This window comes from Bufo gargarizans, chromosome 2 (genome assembly GCF_014858855.1).
Source record: "Bufo gargarizans isolate SCDJY-AF-19 chromosome 2, ASM1485885v1, whole genome shotgun sequence".
NCBI classification, from domain to species: Eukaryota; Metazoa; Chordata; class Amphibia; order Anura; family Bufonidae; genus Bufo; species Bufo gargarizans.
This window is the reverse complement of record NC_058081.1, coordinates 49,659,534-49,678,139: the sequence shown is the minus strand read 5'-3', so window position 1 is coordinate 49,678,139 and position 18,606 is coordinate 49,659,534. Positions and strand designations below refer to the sequence as shown.

The following is an 18,606-nucleotide window of genomic DNA, read 5'->3' as shown; positions in this document are numbered from 1 at the left end:
CCCTCTTCGCTGAGTGACTTTTTTGCAGTGAGCGGACGTTCTTGTGCGTTGTTTGGGCCGTGTATGCCTTCTCCTCCCGTAGGTGGGTTGGCCTTCTCACCGCTTACGGGGCTGCTCGTACGTATGCCTCCCCTCCTTCCTGCAACATACTTTTTTTTTCTCTGGGGATACGAAGCTTGCCGCAAGCCTTGCACTAGTCTCTAAAGAGATCATTCTGTCCACCTGACCCGGACTGGCTCTACTTGCTCTCTACTGCTTCGAGCTGGGTGGTACTCTTTCATTTCGTCGGCCCTTCCTCCCGGGGAGTGTTCGTGGTTCCTAGATGCGTACCCATTCGTCCTCCCGCGGCATTGCTTCCCTGCGCTAGTGGTCACATGGTCGAGAGTGCTGTTGTCTGCAGCGCCCCTTGAATTCTTTGTTGGCTTTGGCGGGACTACGGTTCCCTCGCCTTCTACCATTTCCTCCTCTTCGGATGCAGTGTGGTATGAGTCCTTCCCCTTTGGCGCCTTCTACGCTTCAGTCTGATCTGCTACCATGTTTGGGCCGCTCTTCTCGGGAAGGTCACCCAACTTCTCTTGGGTGCTGAATTACCCAGGTCCGGAGGACCTCCACCTTGGGTTCTTCAGGGTATTCGCTTTCTGCGAGGCGGTAAACCGGGCGTCTCACAGTGTAGCGGGGTTCTGCTTTTGGACTGTCCTATGGCTTCCCTGTTGCCCACTCCTCCTTTCGGTTGGAGGGTGTTTTGCTGGCCTCTGTCTCGACTGCCTTATCTCGCCGGCTCTGTTTGGCTCCCGCTCGGTACAAATCACTCCGATGTGGCTTCTGCCCCGGCCAGGCTTCAGTGGCTCTTCCTTCACTACCTCCCCTCTGGGGAGAGCATGGTTGTTCATGTGGATGGTTACGGTGTTCCTTTTGGCCTCGTACTGTCTCCCTTGTTCACACTGGCTGTATTAGCTGTGTGCCTATTTACTGGGTCTACCGCGTTCTGTCCTCCCGCTGGGTGCAGATTGCGTTTTCCATCCTAGGCAATGGTCCTGCTGTAGACTTGCCTTCTCTGTAACTTGGGGGGACTACCCTTCGGTCCAGATTGTCCTTAGATCTCCCACACCGGGACTGTAGATTGTCTTCCTGTGGTGGCTACATCAGCATGGACTTTAGCCTGTCTTGTCCTGGCATCTGGCGGATGCTGGGCGGACCCTTCGGTTCCTTTCAGTCTGTCCTTCTGCTCCCCCACTCCGGGTGGATACGGGACAACGTTGCTCGGGGGCTGACGGGACCAGGTTTGCCGACCCTTCTGCCTGTGTTACTGGTCTGCGCCTGATCACATTGGGTTTTCACCCGCTTACCCAGGCGACTCCAGCGGGCTCGCTACTGTTCGCTCCTGGCTGTGTTTCATCCAGGATCTGTCGTAGGACTTTTTTTTTTTTTTTTGTCTGGGGTTCTGTGGGAAGCTGGACATTCCCCACTCTGCCTTTCTCTCCCCATGGTTCTGTCTTTCTCCAGTCCGGCCTGGACCTGGGACCGGGACTCTTTTTTTACTTGAAGTGTCAAGTGTTGGCGCTGTCCTTCCAGCGTTCCCCGGCCCTCTGGGCCTGTCAAGACCTTCTTCCTCGGAGTGGCTCTTTGGTTCCTCTGTACTGTCCTCCGGTACCGCCCTGGGTACTACATGCTGAGCTCTCTGCGTTCCAATCTTTCCCTTGGAGCCGTTACAGAAGTTCTCTCTATCCCTTCTGTCCTGTACGGTTGTGTTTCCGTTGCCGTCGTGTCTCTGACGGGTGCCTGAATGGCGGCCCTTCTTGTTCCGAGCCTTCTGTCTTTCCCCAGGACAGGGCTGTTCTACATCCCGTCTCTTCCTTCCTTCTGAAGGTGATGTTTTGCCTTTCGTTTCAACACTTCACCGATTTGGACGTTGTTTGGGCCTTGCAGTTTTTACTTGGAGATCTCCGACTCTTGTCGACGTTCGGTCTCTTGTGTTTCCAGGAGCTCCGCGCAAAGGGTTGACGGCCTCCAGGGTGGCTTTCCTCCGCTTTATCAGATTGGCTATTGCTGAGGTTACTGCGCCAAGGGCAGGGTTCTGCCTTTGGTGTCACCGTTCATTTCACCAGAGCGGTCGGTGCCTCCTGGGCCTGAGGCATTGGGCTTCGGCCATGCATTTGGGCAAAGCGGCCACTGGTCTTCCTTGCACGCCTTACCGAGTTCTACAGGGTGCATACTCAGGCTGATGCTGCCTTGGCCTGCCTGGGTCTGCAGGCAGTGGTTCCTTGATGCCTTCGGGTGCTTCGCCTGGCTGCTGTGGTTCCTCCCCTTTTGGACTGCTCTCGAACGTCCCAAGGTCTTCTGTGTCCCCCAAGGAAAATGGTTGAGAAAACGAGATTTTTGTATAACTTACCAGTAAAATCTTTCTCGCTCTTCCTTGGGGGACACAGCACCCACCCATTCATTGTTTTTCTCTACACGGTTTCAGAGTTTGTTACCCGTTGGGTAGTAGGCTTGTTGGTTCCACTTGTTGGACTTTGCCTGTTCTCACTACTTGGACACACAACTGGCAGTCTCTCTCTCTCTCTCTCCAGGCTGAGGGTATAGCTGTGGAGGAGGGGCTTAACAGTTTTCACTTAGTGTCACGCCTCCTAGGGAGTTGAGCTATACCGAAGGTCTTCTGTGTCCCCCAAGGAAGAGCGAGAAAGAGATTTTACTGGTAAGTTATACAAAAATCTTGTTTTTACAGTGGAATTCTACGGTTTAACTCTGTTTTTATATACGTTAAACGTGGGACAAAATGTGATGTGAGCTTAGCCTAAGTTGCATGTAACTTTCATTGTGGTGTATTAGTGCAAATTCACGTGTGACCTGCGACCAAAAATTCAAGTGTTGAATTTATGCAGTTGCTGCGGTATGTCACGTCGCGACCCCAATGACAATTGGAGATGAGCGAAACGAGCTTCGGATGTTACATCTAAAGTCGCTTCTTTCATCACTTCGGATTAATAGTGTATGGGCTCCAATGCGCCAAAGTCCGTTATTTGCGCGTGGCTTCGTTGAATAACTTTGGTCGTATAAATCCACCTTTAAAACTAGAAACTGGACTCTAGTATCTCAGAACTGAACCAGAGTTCGGTTTTAAAAAATTCAAATCGACTACTGAAGTTATTCAACAAAGTCACGCGCGAATAACTTACTTCGGCTCATCGGAGCCCATACATTCTGACACTTGTTTTGAAATAAGAGACTTCAGATGTAACATCCGAGGCTGGCTTTGCTCATCTCTATTGACAATCAATGTGTAACACACGTCACCATGTAAAGGGGTACTAAGGTTATACCAAGTTATATATTATTAGAACTATCGGATCGATGGGGGTCCTACCGCTGGGACGGGGGCCACATATCTCTAGGACTGAGCAGCTGGACAGAAAGGCGTGCCGCCACAGCATTCATTTCTATGGGAGTGCCAGAGATGGCCAAGCGACGTAATCACTTATATGTGGCGCTATGATAGAAATGAATGGGGCGGCGGTGTGACTTTCTGACCAGCCGCTCCACCCATTTCAGGGTGGTATGGGGCCCCCTTTCTTGTGATTGGAGGTCCCAGCAGTAGGACCCGCATCTGTCTGATAGTTATTCCCTATTCTGTGGATAGGGGATAACCTGTTAGAACTGTAATACCCGTTTAAGATCGCATCTCCTGGGCCCAGGCCTACCACTACCACTAGAATTGACGGCAATGATCCAGCTGTTCTGTGCTCCAATTAAAAGCTTTGAACAGATGAGCAGTAGAGCGCGGTCTAAATGGAGGCAGCCTCTCCTCTAAATGTGCAGCTGCCGCCTGGCATGGCTGACCTACAAGAGCAGACAAGAACGCTGCAGGTCATTTTTTAAGGGACTTTCGACTATTTTAGTAAAAATAATTAGTTGCAAGTCCTCTTTTTAACTGTCAATCTGACAATATTTAGTCTCACAGCTGGTGTCACGCTGTGTTCTGCATTTGGGACTCCAGCCCCAGCAAATTTACTAACGTTTACGTATGTTGGCGAAAAACGATTGCTAGTGTTTTTTTCACTAGGTGCATATACTTGCATAGATGGTACACCCCGAGTCATAACTTAGACTAATTTTACGGCAGTGCAAGGGGAAACATAAGACCCCAGCATATGTGATAGTTTAGGGAGGTAGATGGGCCCACACAATTTTGATGTGCACCTAGAAGCCTGTGTAAACGTCTCATCTTGTGTCACCTACAGCTACTGCTCGAGATGGCGTCTCCAGTCTCGCACAATTTTTCCGAATCACCTCCTCCTCCATCTTTGCCTCCTTCAGCTCACAGCTCCCACTCACAATCACTTGTGCAAGGAATCACTAGCAGATCACCTACCAGTGAAGAGAGAGGATCACCAAGTGCAGAGGATGAGCCAGAAGTGGACACGTGAGGATCATATCTTCATGTAACGTTGGTGCTACTATCACAATGCTTTCCTCTACAGACATTAATACGAGTAACACATTTTAGGGATTTTGGCAGTCCAGAGGAATTATCTGATGATGATGATAGAAGTGACTTTGAAGAAACCTTGAAAAAGAAACCCAGGAAAACTCGCAGACCTATTTTGAAGCCGGCCCAGGTTTGTACAATCCAACCGTAGGATCCTTCATGCTATGAATTTCATGAGTTTTACATACATTTTTTTAAAATAAATGTTTTGGTGGCATTTTTTATTTTTGTTATATTTGTAACGTCCATTTTTTCTGACTTTTTAAAGTCCTATACAGAAGTCTACGGGCACAATTTTAGAAGGCACACCATGCACGGAGCATGCCATGTTTTCGGGACCCTCATTGATCCTGAGAACGAGTACCGTACCCCTGTCATGATAAACCTGCAGATTGGGCATGTGCCTTGTCCCTCCATTTACCACGGAGATGGAAAAGAGCTGCAGGGCTCATGCATGACATCCTGCTCTATCAAGATGGGGGTGTGGGACCCACGCTCTTGGGACCGGTGATGTTCCCAGTGGACAGACCACCACCACCATCCATTATCACAAAGTCATGACTCTTTTCTGTTAGGCCACATGTTTGTTTGTTTTTCGGACCAGAGGCAAAAACTTTCTCTGAAACTGGGTGTACCAAATTGTGCCACTTGCTGCTACTTTATGCCAAAATCTAGGGGCAATCACAGTAGTAAATGTGGGCTGTTTTCCTAAAATTGAATTGAAATGTGGCTTCACTGTTAAAGGGGTTGTCTCACCTCCTTATTTAAGTCCCCAGTGCCTGGCTCCTGGGGCACTTCCTGAGCTATAGTGGTGGGGCGGGGGGGGGGGGGGGGGTTGTTTACCTCTGCTGTGATTGATGGAGCAGGCATGAGGCGCTGGAAAAATATAATCCTGCCCCTTGACTACATGTGCACGCTCGTGTGGCTGCTAGACTATCTGAAACACTAGCAGTCTCAGCGGAGAAGACCTGTACAGATCGTGACAACCTATGGTAAGTGGTTGCAGCGATTTGTATCTTACAGGAGAGATTGACAGGGAGCTGAACGGGAGCTGCTGCGCATGCGTGCGGCCCCGTGCACGCTCACTCCGTCAATTTCTGGCCACCAGACAGGCCAGCTTTTTTTTCGAGCTGTGTGCAATCGCGGCCACCGCTGCTGCACTACAGTGGTGGCCGTAACCCCTGGAGACGAGCAGTGTATAAAGAGGACGAAGAAGTAAGATAGTGGGGATCAGAGCCATATCTGCTAATTCATCTACATTAGTAAGTTACTTATATTAATGTCATGCACATAATAAATATAACTTGATGAGTTGAGACAACCCCTTTAAATCCAGTATTCTGTATGTACTGGAAGTGGCATAAGACAAAGACTAACTTATCCCACATTGCATTACGGCTTGTGCAGCTGTAGATTGGTCATAGTGCCCATGCTGACCCTGGACCACCACCAAAACCTTCATTGGGCACATGAGCATAAGACCTGGGCCATGGAGCAATAAGAAGGGGACCTGACTGATGAATCACATTTACATCACATGGATGGATGGGTGTGTGTTTGTCACTTACCTGGGGAAGATAAGGCACCAGGATGCACTATGGGAAACAGGTTGGCGGAGGCAGTGTGATGCTGTGCACAATCTGCTGGGAATGCTTGGGTCCTGGCTGGCATCATGTAAATGTGACACATACCACTTAGGGGCTCATGCACACGTAAGCGTGGATCTGCAAAACAGGGATGCCGTCCGCGTGCCTTTCACAATTTTTATTTTGCGGCCCTACGGAGTGCTGTCCCTATCTTTTGCGGTCCCATTGGAGTGAATGGGTTCGCATCTGAGCCACAAAAAATGTGGTTTGGATGTAGAACCAAACCACATTCGTGCACATGAGCCCTTACCCAAACATGGTACAGCCAAGTACCACCCTTCATTGCAGCGTTATTCCCTAATGGCAGTGGCGTCTTTCAGTCGAATTATGCCCTGGCCACACTGCAAAAAGTGTCCAGGAACACGACAAAGAGTTCAAGGTGACGACTCGTCTCCAAATTCCACAGGTCTCAACTGATTGTCATATGTAGGATGTGCTTGAAAGCCAAGCGGGATACGTGGAGACCAAAGCTCAGGATCTGCTGCTAGTGTCTTGTGCCATGGACCGCAGGATGCCTTCACAGGGTGGTTATTGTTATGGCTGATCAGCATATGCCTGAAGGGGAGATCTGGCTTGTTGATCTTTAGGTCCTACCAGAAGGCGATCATTTGAGCCTTGATCATATGGCCCTCTGCTGAGATCAGCAATGCGTATCTATGAGAGCAGTAGACTTCTGCTAATTTACATGTGGTGTGTTTTACACTGTGTGCGAAATAATAATGTCTGATCTTTACCTCTCTTTTCTAGGCCAGTAAGCGAGTCAGGAGGGATGAGCGAGCCAGGGAGGACCTGTTTGAAGCTATCAGACTAGGCAGAAGTGCCATGCAAGTAAGGGGCAGTCATTTGTGTGGAGTATTCCACATTATGTACACTTGAATGAATTTTTTATGACATTGTTCTGTATCCTCTTACAGACGCTGGTAGATGATTGGTTGGACAGTTACAAGACAGACCGCGAGTCTGCGCTTCTGGGACTCATCAACTTCATTATACAAGCCTGTGGTTGTAAAGGTGAGCGTAGCGGCTGTGCTAATTCTGGAACCCAGCTTCTCGCTCCCTTATTTTTATATTTCACACGCACATATTTAGTAAGAAAAAATTGCATCAAATCTTTATCTCCTAACTGTTTAGCGTTGGTGAGTTTGGATCTCAGGTGTTGAACTGGTCACACATCTTAGATAACCATTAGCCAAATGCACAGTGGACAGTCACCCCCCTCCCAATACACATGCAAGAGCTGTTCGGCAGAAAGTGCTTGTCTTCTCAATGGGGAAGGTGAATGAGCCACTGCTAGACTCCGTGGCTTTGGTTTATTTCCCTTGCGTATGAAAGATTTGTGCATGGTGAAATCAAAAATGCCCCCTCTTTCTTTTCCCCCACATCTTATGTTGGAAAAGCCTCATACACATTAGATTGTTGTTCAATTACTTTTAATAAGGAAGTCATACTGAAAGCAGCGGTACAGCTGACATACAATAATTCCAACATATTGAGATCAGAATACATCTGACAGTGAACAGCATAAATCTATAATAACTTCTTATGGAGCAGATAATGAAATAAAGCATAGTACATAAAACAAGAACACTTAAGACGTTGACAACACCAAATAGACTGAGGGGGGAAGGGGAACACAAAAGAGAAGGTATCACTGTGTAAAGGTGGGAATCTGTCAGAATTACCCGCTACTATCAGTTTGAGCTAACCAACTAAGAAACGCCTGAGTATCCTTGAATAGAATCCAAGGAGTCCACGTTTTAAGATACTTCCTATCGGTACCTTCAGCTGCAGCCATTAATTCCTCCATCCTACGTATGTTTTCAAAAGTGTTGTGGTAAAAATATTAATAGTTGTAATCAGCCCGCATCATAGTTAGTGTAAGGAAAAGGCAAGTCCATCCTCCATCAGCCGCAGCCAGAGAACCACACAAATGCTACCATCTTCATTCAATTCTGAGCAACTCCTCCCTCCTCCTTGCCCAGTATCCGTCTTTTATTGACTAAAAACAAAAGGTGTAAAAGGGGCTGGCCCAAGACAAGGATACAGGAAGTGATGACATATCAAAGGACAGGGAGGGGCAGCCAATGTGGCTGTGCAGACACCCCATACAAACACATGTATACAATAATCTACCATTACCACTGAGAGACATGATGACAATCTATAAAACACACACACATCCTAAGATAAAATGTCTGCATAATAAAGACTTCCAGTGTCTAGGCACAACCAAACGCGCGGCCTGCACAAAAAAAATCTCAGAAGGCCTTTCTTTAACGTTTGAATGGGTCCGGGAAGTATGGATAGCAGACTCCCCTCCAGGGACTATTGTGATGAGGTACCTGTAACCTGATTGTATAGGTCGTTCAATGCCTCCCAAAATGGGGACACTTTAGGACACTGCCACCAAATGTGAGTCATGGTACTCCTCTCCCTTCCACATCTCCAACATAAATCCGAGCAGGTCGGGTACAAGGAATGCAAGGCAGCTATAGCGTCCTATACCATCTGGACATAATCTTGATTATTATTTTTTTTTCTTGCAAACCACAGCTGACGGAAGACTTGTGGGACAGGGTGAATGCTTTTATCCACTGTTCCGCAGAGACATTTTCCCCCAGTTCCTTCTCCCAAGCCTTAATGTATGGCAAAGAAGTAGGAGATCCCCCCCCCCCCCCCCACTCTCCTGCAGCAGCCCATAGACCAGAGACACCAGGTGGAGACTTCTGGAGACACAAAGATTCAAAGGCCGTAAGGTCTCTAGATAGGGTGGAAATGGGCCCTAGAGATGATATGAACTTCTTAATGCAAATATACGGGAACCAGGCCCCTCCTGTCAATCTGCCCAGAGAAGGAGTCTAGGGGTCGTATTTCTGTTTTCAGTACTAAGTGGTGTACCCTTATATTCTCCTCCCTACGAAAGCCTAACAGCGACTGTTGGCTCATTCCCAGCTAGGGTTGTTGAAAATGGGTATCATGGGACCCTGGAAAGGAAGTACATCCCAGAGGTGCAGCGCATTTGTCACAGATCTGCAGCACCCCATTGGTGATACTGTAAATGGAAGGAAATCAGGTCTGTGTGATTTGGAAATCCACAATAGATCTTGAACCGGGAAACCCATTTCTTGCCTTCCAAACTAGACCCACTTCTTGGAGGAATTAATGTGGAACCAGTCCAACACATAGGAGAGGATCGCTGCTCTATGGAACAGTTGCATATCCGGGACTCCCATCCCGATCTTGTTAGAAAACACATCCCCAATCTAGGGGACGAGCCAGCCCAAATGAAGTCCAAGAACCGAGTTCTAAGGGACTTGAAGAAGGCGCATGACAGAGGGATGGGGGGATGGTTCTAAAGAGGTACAGAATTCTTGGCAGCACATTCATCTTTAGTGTGTGTATTCTCCCAAACCTCGATAGAGGAAGTCTCCCCCAAGACAGTATGGCCTCTTTCACACGGGCATCATGGTTTTCGGTCGGGGAAAATGCGCATAACATTTTAATGCGTTTTGCACGCGCGTGAGAAAAATCGTCATGTTTGGTACCCGGGTTTGGGTTCGGTGTTGTGTAGATTGTATTATTTTCCCTTATAAGATGGTTATAAGGGAAAATGGCATTCTTAATACAGGATGCTTACTAAAATGGGGCTGGAGGGGTTAAAAAAATAATTAAATATTTAACTCACCGTGCAGCCCGGCTTCTCTTTCTTCTTTCTACAGGACCTGGGTAAAGGACCTTTGATGACATCACTGTGCTCATCACATGGTCCATCACACGATCTATCACCATGATGATGGATCATGTGACGGACCATGTGATGAGTGCAGTGACGTCACCACGGGTCCTTTTCCTACTGCACAGCAAAGATGAAGACAGAAGAGAAGCCAAGCTGCGCGAACAAGTGGATTAAGTTGAATTTTTTTTTTTTAACCCCTCGAGCCCTATTGTACTATGCATTCTGTATTAATTCCATTATTTTGCCTTATAACCATGTTATAAGGGAAAATAATAATGATCGCGTCCCCATCCCGATCGTCTCCTAGCAACCGTGCGTGAAAATCGCACCGCATCCGCACTTGCTTGTGGATGCTTGCGATTTTCATGCAGCCTCATTCACTTCTATGGGGCCTGCGTTGCGTAAAAAACACACAAAATAAAGCATGCTGCGATTTTCAGGGAACGCACAAGTGATGCGTGAAAATCACTGATCATGTGCACCGCCCCATAGAAATGAATGGGTCCGGATTCAGTGCGGGGGCAATGCGTTCACCTCACGCATTGCACCCGCGCGGAAATCTCGCCCGTGTGAAAGGGGCCTAAGTGTTTCTAAGGCTGGGTTCAGACCTGAGCGTTCGGGATGTAGCGCGATTGTATGCGCGTTTACAATCGCGGCTCCGGAACAAGCGAACGCCCATTGTCGCGCGTTCCCGCTGAAGTCTATGTACGGGAACGCGCGAGAAGACGCCCCAAAGAAGCTCCTGTACTTCTTGGGGCGTCGGGCGTTTTACAGCGTGATCATACGCGCTGTAAGACGCCCAGGTGAGAACCATGCCGATAGGGAAGCATTGGTTTCTCCTTGTTGAGCGTTTTACAGCGCGTAAGAACGCGCTGTAAAACGCTCAGGTCTGGAACCCAGCCTTAATGTCCTCTAAAAGCGGTACAAAATTCTGTTGATACAGGTTGGCTAAACGAGATGGAATGGCTATCCCCAGGTATGAGATACAATTCTGTTTCCATTGAAAAGAAAATGAAGCTTTCAGGGACGAAACTGTAATGGGCGGTATGTTGACATTAACCCCTTAAGGACACGGCAATATTTCACCTTAAGGACCAGGCCATTTTTTGCAAATCTGACCAGTGTCACTTTATGTGGTGATAACTTTAAAACGCTTTGACTTATCCAGGCCATTCTGAGATAGTTTTTTCAGCACATATTGTACTTCATGACTTTATAAATAAAAAAAAGACCAAATTTGGAAAAATTAGCAAATTTCCAAGTTTCAATTTCTCTACTTCTATAATACATAGTAATACCTACAAAAAGTTATTACTTTACATTCCCCATATGTCTACTTCATGTTTGGATCATTTTGAGAATTATATTTTATTTTTTGGGATGTTACAAGGCTTAGAAGTATAGAAGCAAATCTTTCAAGATTTTGTGGGATTGCTGTAGTGAAAAGGGCATGTGCCTGTGTAATTATTATGTGGTGGTAATGGTGTAACCGAATGTTGAAGCTATGGAAGATGGAGGGCATCACAATGATGATTTGTGGGGGGTTGGGGCCTTATGTTTGTATTTTTAAAATGCTAATAAAAATTACTTAATCAAAAAAAATCTTGAAATTTTTCCAAAATTTTCAAAAACCCACTTTTCAAGGACCAGTTCAGGTCTGAAGTCACTTTGCGAGGCTTACATAATAGAAACCACCCAAAAATGACCCCATTCTAGAAACTACACCTCTCAAGGTATTCAAAACGGATTTTTACAAACTTTGTTAACCCTTTAGGTGTTCCTATAAAACGCAATATAGTATAACTCAATCTTTATTAATTAAAAGAGCATAAATAATTACATGAGTGCAGGAGTGTACTGCGACAAGTATAACAACCACCGTCCCTCCTACAAAAATATTGACTCCTATAATATGTTAAGCGCTGTCAAGCAGATTATACACCTATAATGCTGCGATATCCATGTAATTATACATATATATCAGCGCAGGATGTAGGCAACTCAATACTTGACCTCATGACATCATTTCACCCTGCCCATAGCCGCCATGATCCAACCCCTTCCGTGAGCAGTCGCGCTGCAGTGAGAGCGTACCGTTCCGGAGGGGTTAACTGCCATATGATTCGGCCGGCACCGCATCGGTGCCGGCCATGATGTTGTTTGCCAGCCGCGGGATGGAGCCCCCGTCTGATGCCGGGCGGGCGCATTCAGGCGCCGCTTTAACCTCTCCAGTCCCTTCCGGCAGCAGGAATCGTCCCTTCCTGAGCGGCACCTACCGCATTGCCACCCCTTTCTGGAGCGGACGCCGGGCGCGCCGCTCCGGAGGGGGTTAACTACCATGCGTCCAGCGGCACCGCATTGGTGTTCCGGCCACTTTGTTTGCCCACCCCGCACTAGTGCCCGCACGGCCCCGTGGTGCAGCCCGCGTCCGTTGCCAGGCGGGCGCATTTCGCCCGCTGCTCTGGGCCGGCAGATGCAGGGGTTAAGCGCCGTTTTTTTGGTCTGCCCTAATCGACTGTGCGCAAGGGTCTGCTAGGCCGCAAACTTCATCCCCTGGGGGCGGGGAGGGGGGGGGGGATGGGCACTCTGGCGCGAAATTCTCCACCTGCGCAATCCAGTGTAGGACAACTGCAGGATCCCAATCCGTCCTCCGGGGCCGTTTGGTTGATGATTCTCCACCTGCGCAATCCAGTGACGGTCCACTGCAGGATCCCAATCCGCCCTCCGGGGCCGTTTGGTTGATGATTTTCCGCCTGCGCAATCCAGTGACAGTCCACTGCAGGATCCCAATCCGCCCTCCGGGGCTGTTTGGTTGATTATTTTCCACCTGCGCAATCCAGTGACGGACCACTGCAGGATCCCAATCCGCCCTCCGGGGCCGTTTTGGTTGATAATTCTCCACCTACTCAATATTGCGGAGAACCTCTGGAATTCCCAATCTACTTTCCGGGGTCGTTTGGTTGATATTTCTCCACCTTCGTACATCCCGTGGAGGACAGCTGAAGCATTCCAAACCCATCTTCCGGTCGCTTGGTTGATAATTCTCCACCTGCGCAATTCAGCGAAGGATCTCTGCAGGATTCCCAATCTGTCCTTCGGGGCCGGTTGGTTGATAATTCTCCACCTGCGCCATACAGTGAAGAACCTCTGGATTCCCAATCCACCCTCCTGGGTCGTTTGGTTGATGATTCCCCACCTGCGCTATTCCAGTGGGAGGCAACTGGAACTTCCCAATCCACCCTCTGGGTCGTTTGGTTCATAATTCTCTGCCGGCACAGTTTTTTTTTTTTTTTTTTTTTTTACAGGACCCCTGTCCTCCATTTGCCCTCCCGGTAGTTTGGTTGATGGTTCTCAACCGGCGCAATTTTATACAGGACCTCTGTTCCCATTCCACCCCCTGGGTGGTTTGGTTGTTAAGCCTCCTCCTGTGCAGTTCGCATCTGCCATGGACGAGAGGGGCTGACCTGCGCGCTAGCGGACCGCAGCAGGTCATCTTCTCCTCGAACATCTCCGCACCCCCTCCCCTTCGTCCCCGGGTCACGCTCAGGCACACCCTCTCTCACAGGAGCGGGCTCGTCCGGGGGGGGGGGGGGGGGGGGGGGGGAAAGAGGAGGAGAATCACTGATTCAGACCCTGACATGAATCGACTCAATCTCCTAAGAATGCGTCTACGGTGGCCAGCAGCACTTGTCGTAGGCATTACCCTGTTCCTTAGGCGGAGTAATTGCACTACTTGGGATACAGTACTGACCTTATACATTGTCCCCTGCCATAGGTGGACTAAGTACAATAACACTGGTTTTGGTGCCGGACGTATACATTCCTCCTTCTGTAGGTGGTGGAATTGCATCTCCACTGGGTTCAGTACCTGCCATATTCCGTAGCTCCTTCCACAGGTGGCAGGATGACATGATCACTGGTTACAGGGTGTGATTGCACCACCTTTGGATATGGTCTGACTGTCGCGCTATCCTCCCATAGCCGGAGTGTCACACATCACTGTGCTTCCTGCCTGCCTTCCTCCCTTTTGCAAGTGATCCACTAGCGGGGGAATAACTGAAGATCTTCAGATACGGCAATTTAACAGTTGGTACGCGACGGTGCCCGGTACTCTTACTATAGTGCTATAGGAGTGGCGCCGGTGGTTATGCTCATTGTGTTCCTTTTGGGACTGGTTTTGACCATGATTATAACTCCTCTGTCTTACAGGGGAATTTACTAGCATCACTTGTGTCTTAGAGACTCCCATCTCCATGGGTCTTCATTGTTCCAGTCTGTCATGATATTGTCCGCATCAGTGGTAGTGCGTACACCATTGCACATATATGGGTTAGTACGTTCCAATCGGGTCGAGTACTTCACTGTCCGTATTCTCTATCCACCACTCCTCCTTCTCTGGGAGTGTGGTTATGCTGGCGCTCTGGTAGCGGCTACAGCGTGTTTCCTCCTCAGGTGCAACCTTTCGCTAATGCTTGAGTTTGTGGTCGCTGCAGTGGGACATCCCCTCAGGTAGGGGCTTTACCCTGGCGCCAGCTTGGCAGTTGCTCCCGTTCAGCGCCCTTGCCGGGTGGAGTTATTAAGGTTGCTCTACTTAACCTGGGGCAGTATGGTACTTGGCTTTTGCGGATAGTCTCAGGCCTCCCTCTCAGTTTTTTGCGCTGACAGGGCGAGCACTGGCTATTACTGTGAGAGCGGTGTTGCATACTCATACATATTTGGGTCTGTCTGTTTCGTTTTTTCGTCAGGTGATGGACTCTTCTACAACTGAAATCCTTGGCTACTTCTGTATAGCGCCAGTCTCTACGGGAAATGGACCTAGCCTATTCTTCCCCTGTCCCTTTCCTCCTCTGGATCAGGATTCATAGACACCCCGCATGCCTTGGTAGTTCCTATGTTACTACCTTCCCTCATCTGCATCTGCACGGGGTATTCTTTTAGTGGCCTTCCATTCCAGGCACACTCCGGTCCTAACTGGTGGGCTGTGGCCCCCTCCACCTCCCTCCTTCTATAGGGATTCCTTCCATTGGTCTGGGTGTGCTAACGGTATACTACACGAAAGCTCCCCACCTTCTCTCCCGAGCAGGAGTTCCGGAAATATGACATTGATGCCCTGACATCTACTTGGAGGGAGTTTCCCCCTCCTTACTTGTTTCTTTCTCCTACCCAGGGTTCTACGGAGGATCAGATGTAGGGCATTCCGTCAAATGTCGCGCGTGGTACGCCGATCTCGTTCTCCTTCTAGGAGATGTCTCTTGTCACTGCCACTCAGAGACGACCTTCCTTTAGGGTCCGGTCTTACATCAGCATTTAGGGTATTGGTTGACGGCGTGGCCTACCCTGGTGCCCATGGAAACCTTTCTTTCAGGGAGAGGCACATACGGTTCCTCCGTACCGTCCTTTACCGCCTTGGATCTGAATATAGTTCTGAGTTCCAGTCTTACCCCTTTGAGCCCTTGGGGAGACATCTCTCTCCGGCTCCTGCCCTAGAAGGTAGTTTTTTTTCTTGTGGCTCTCATCCATCAGATGGGTCTTTCGAGTTGGGGGTGCTTTTTCTTGCAGAGAACCCTTCCTGGGTCTTCACAAGGATAAGGCGGTTCTCTGGGCCATTCCTTTTTTCTCCCGAAGGTTGTCCGTCTTCCACTTCAATGTAGGAATTGTCCTTTTCTTCACTGTCCTTCTCCTTCACTCCCTATGGCAGGGAGCTACGTCGTTATTGGCAGCCTCCAGTCCCTTCCGGCGTACGGAACCCCCTTTTTTCTGTCACCCGGGGGTTCCACAGAAAGGATTGGCAGCCTCCGAAGGGCGATTGCACGATGGATTCGGTCTGCGAATGCCTTACCGTTCTGCCCTTGTGTCACGGCTCACTCCCCTGAGCGGTGGATGCTTCTTGGGCTCTGAGGCATCGCGTTGTGTGACGCGGCTTCCGGTCCTCCTTACACACGTTCAATAATTTTTCCAGGTGCATTTTTATGCATCTGTGGCCGTTGCTTAGCCCGATTGGTCTTGCAGGAGGCAGTTTCTTAGCTACCAGCAGGGACGCTTGCTTCCATTGGTCTGTGGTTTTTCCCTCCCCGTAGACTGCTTTTGAACGTCCCACGGTTCCTGTGTCCCCCAATGAATATGGGCGAGAAAAGGAGATTTTTGTATAACTTACCAGTAAAATCTCTTTCTCTCTCTTCATTGGGGTACACAGCACCCACCCAGTATTGTTGCTCTTCCACAGTTGTGGCTGTTGCTGGTTGGAACCTGGTTCGGTTCTCGGCATTGTTGCTGTTCCACGTTTTTTCGTTGGTTTACTTGCTTCTCCTACTGCTTCTCACAAACTAAAGCTCTCTCTCCAGGCTGGAGGGGGTATAGCTGCCAGGGGAGGAGCTAACCACTTTTACTAGTGTCAACGCCTCCTAGAGGACATAGCTATACCACTGTTCCTGTGTCCCCCAATGAAGAGCGAGAAAGAGATTTTACTGGTAAGTTATACAAAAATCTCCTTTTTCTTTTTTATGTAAGTTTTTAAAACTAAAAAACTGATGTTTTATTGTCCATATTCTGGGCCATAGTTTATTTTTATTTTTTTGGGTGATTGTCTCAGGTAGGGGCTCATTTTTTGCGGGATGAGGTGACTGTTAGATTGGTACTATTTTGGTGGGCATACGCCTTTTTTGATCGCTTCTTTTTGTGATGTAAGGTGACAAAAAATGGTTTATTTAGCACAGTTTTTTTTATTTTTTACGGTGTTCATTTGAGGGGTTAGGTCATGTGATATGTTTATAGAATCCCATTTACAATGCATTCCAATACTTCTGTATTGGAATGCATTGGCTGTATGAGTAATAGTGTGTATTACTCATACAGCTTCCGGCCGGTGAGACCTTCTTCCGATCACTGCCCGCTGGGTGTCATGTGTCCTTAGCAGGTTAAGTATCTCGGACTTGTGGAGGTTCACCTTGAAGTTGTGAGAACTCCCTCAGAATGTTGGGGAGACCAACGACCGGAACAATATATTAAAAGGTCATCAGCGTATATGGCTATTTTAGATTCTAACGCTCCGACGTTAAGTCCCTTAATGGAAGGATTGGCTCTAAGAGCCCTGGCTAAGAATTCCATGACCATAATGTACAATAGAGGGGATAGGGGGCAACCCTGCCTCTTACCATTAGGAATCGGAAAGGGGGAAGAAAGAGCCCCGTTCACCCGCACTTGCGCTCTGGGGTTGTGATATAAGGCAAGGATCCTATGTTTCATATTGGGACCCAGTCTGAAAGCCCCCAGAGCCTCCTGTAAAAATACCCAATCTACCCGGTCAAGGGCTTTTTCAGCGTCGACAGAAAGGAGGCATGGGGGGGATCCGGAAGAGGTGGCCCTCGCGATATGGTCTAAAGATCTAATAGTGTTGTCTCTTGGTTCCCATCCAGGGACAAAGCCCACCTGGGCTGCATGAATCAGAGACGGCATGTGAACTTTCAGCCTGTCGGCGAGGATTTTGGCATAGATCTTCACATCAATGTTGATCAGTGAAATTGGGTGGAAATTGCTACACACCAAAGGATCTTTACCCTGTTTGGGAAGTACGCAAATATGAGCCGTCAAAGCCTGAGCTGGGAAGCAAGAGCCCTTTGTTATAGAATTACACATGTCGGTGAGGGGATGGGATATTTCGTCTAGGAATGTCTTATAAAAGCGAGGGGTGAAATTAGAGGGGCAAAGGTTTAAAAGTAATATAAGGAAGTATTACTTTACTGAGAGAGTAGTGGATGCATGGAATAGCCTTCCTGCAGAAGTGGTAGCGGCAAATACAGTGAAGGAGTTTAAGCATGCATGGGATAGGCATAAGGCTATCCTTCATATAAGATAGGGCCAGGGACTATTCATAGGATTCAGATATATTGGGCAGACTAGATGGGCCAAATGGTTCTTATCTGCCGACACATTCTATGTGAAGCCATCCGGACCCGGGCATTTACTGACCTCTAATCTTTTAACAACCCCCTGAATCTCGTGAAGGAGAAGGGAGAAGCCCCTCTCCTCCGCAGATAACTTAGGGCTCAATAATTGTGACATATATTGCCTAATTTTCTGGACTTTCTGGTCTGGAGCCAAATTAGCGTACTTCCCTTTCAAATTATAAAGGCTTTCATAGGAAGATTGGAACTCTTGCAAAATATCCCTAGTAGTACGGACCTTGCGCCCATTCCTACAATTAAGTGAAGGGATGTAGGTGACTGGTTGTCTTGCATGTAACATTCTGGTTAAAAGTCTACCACTCTTGTCCCCATGACCGTAGAAAAGTTTCCTGAGTTTATCTCTGGCCCCCAGGTATTTTTGGTCAATAATTTTCCATAAAGCAGATCTGGTGTCACTAAGCTCGTGAAACACTATCAACGAAGGGTCTTTTTTATGGTGTCTCTCCAAATCGGCCAATTTCCGCAGGAGTTCTGCAATCTCTGAGGAACGCATCTTCTTGAGCCTGGAAGCATGTGATATCAGCCTACCTCCGATTACACATTTTAATGCCTCCCATTGGATAGTAGGACTAGAGGCATCTAATTTATGTACCTCCACAAAGTCCGAGATTGCAGTCTTGATGTCCGCCACGCAGACAGGGTCTCTTTTTTTTTTTTTTTTTTTTTGCTTTCAAAAAATTTATTGGGAAAACTACAAAACATTTACAGTAAAAAATTTTTTTTACAATCTCTCAATTCTTAGTGACCCAACTAATTATATATAGATATAAATATATT

At 48.1% G+C, this 18,606-nt stretch overlaps 1 protein-coding gene across 1 annotated transcript in view; it reads left to right on the top strand.

Annotated features, from left to right (window-relative positions):
* The window catches only part of STAG3 (stromal antigen 3), a 299,481-nt gene that overhangs the window by 69,454 nt on the left and 211,421 nt on the right, over window positions 1-18,606 (top strand). The window contains exons 2-5 of the mRNA XM_044278889.1: window positions 4,239-4,420; window positions 4,505-4,616; window positions 6,880-6,960; window positions 7,047-7,143. Of these exons, the coding sequence (XP_044134824.1) occupies window positions 4,239-4,420; window positions 4,505-4,616; window positions 6,880-6,960; window positions 7,047-7,143 (472 nt within the window). The remainder of the gene's footprint in view (window positions 1-4,238; window positions 4,421-4,504; window positions 4,617-6,879; window positions 6,961-7,046; window positions 7,144-18,606) is intronic.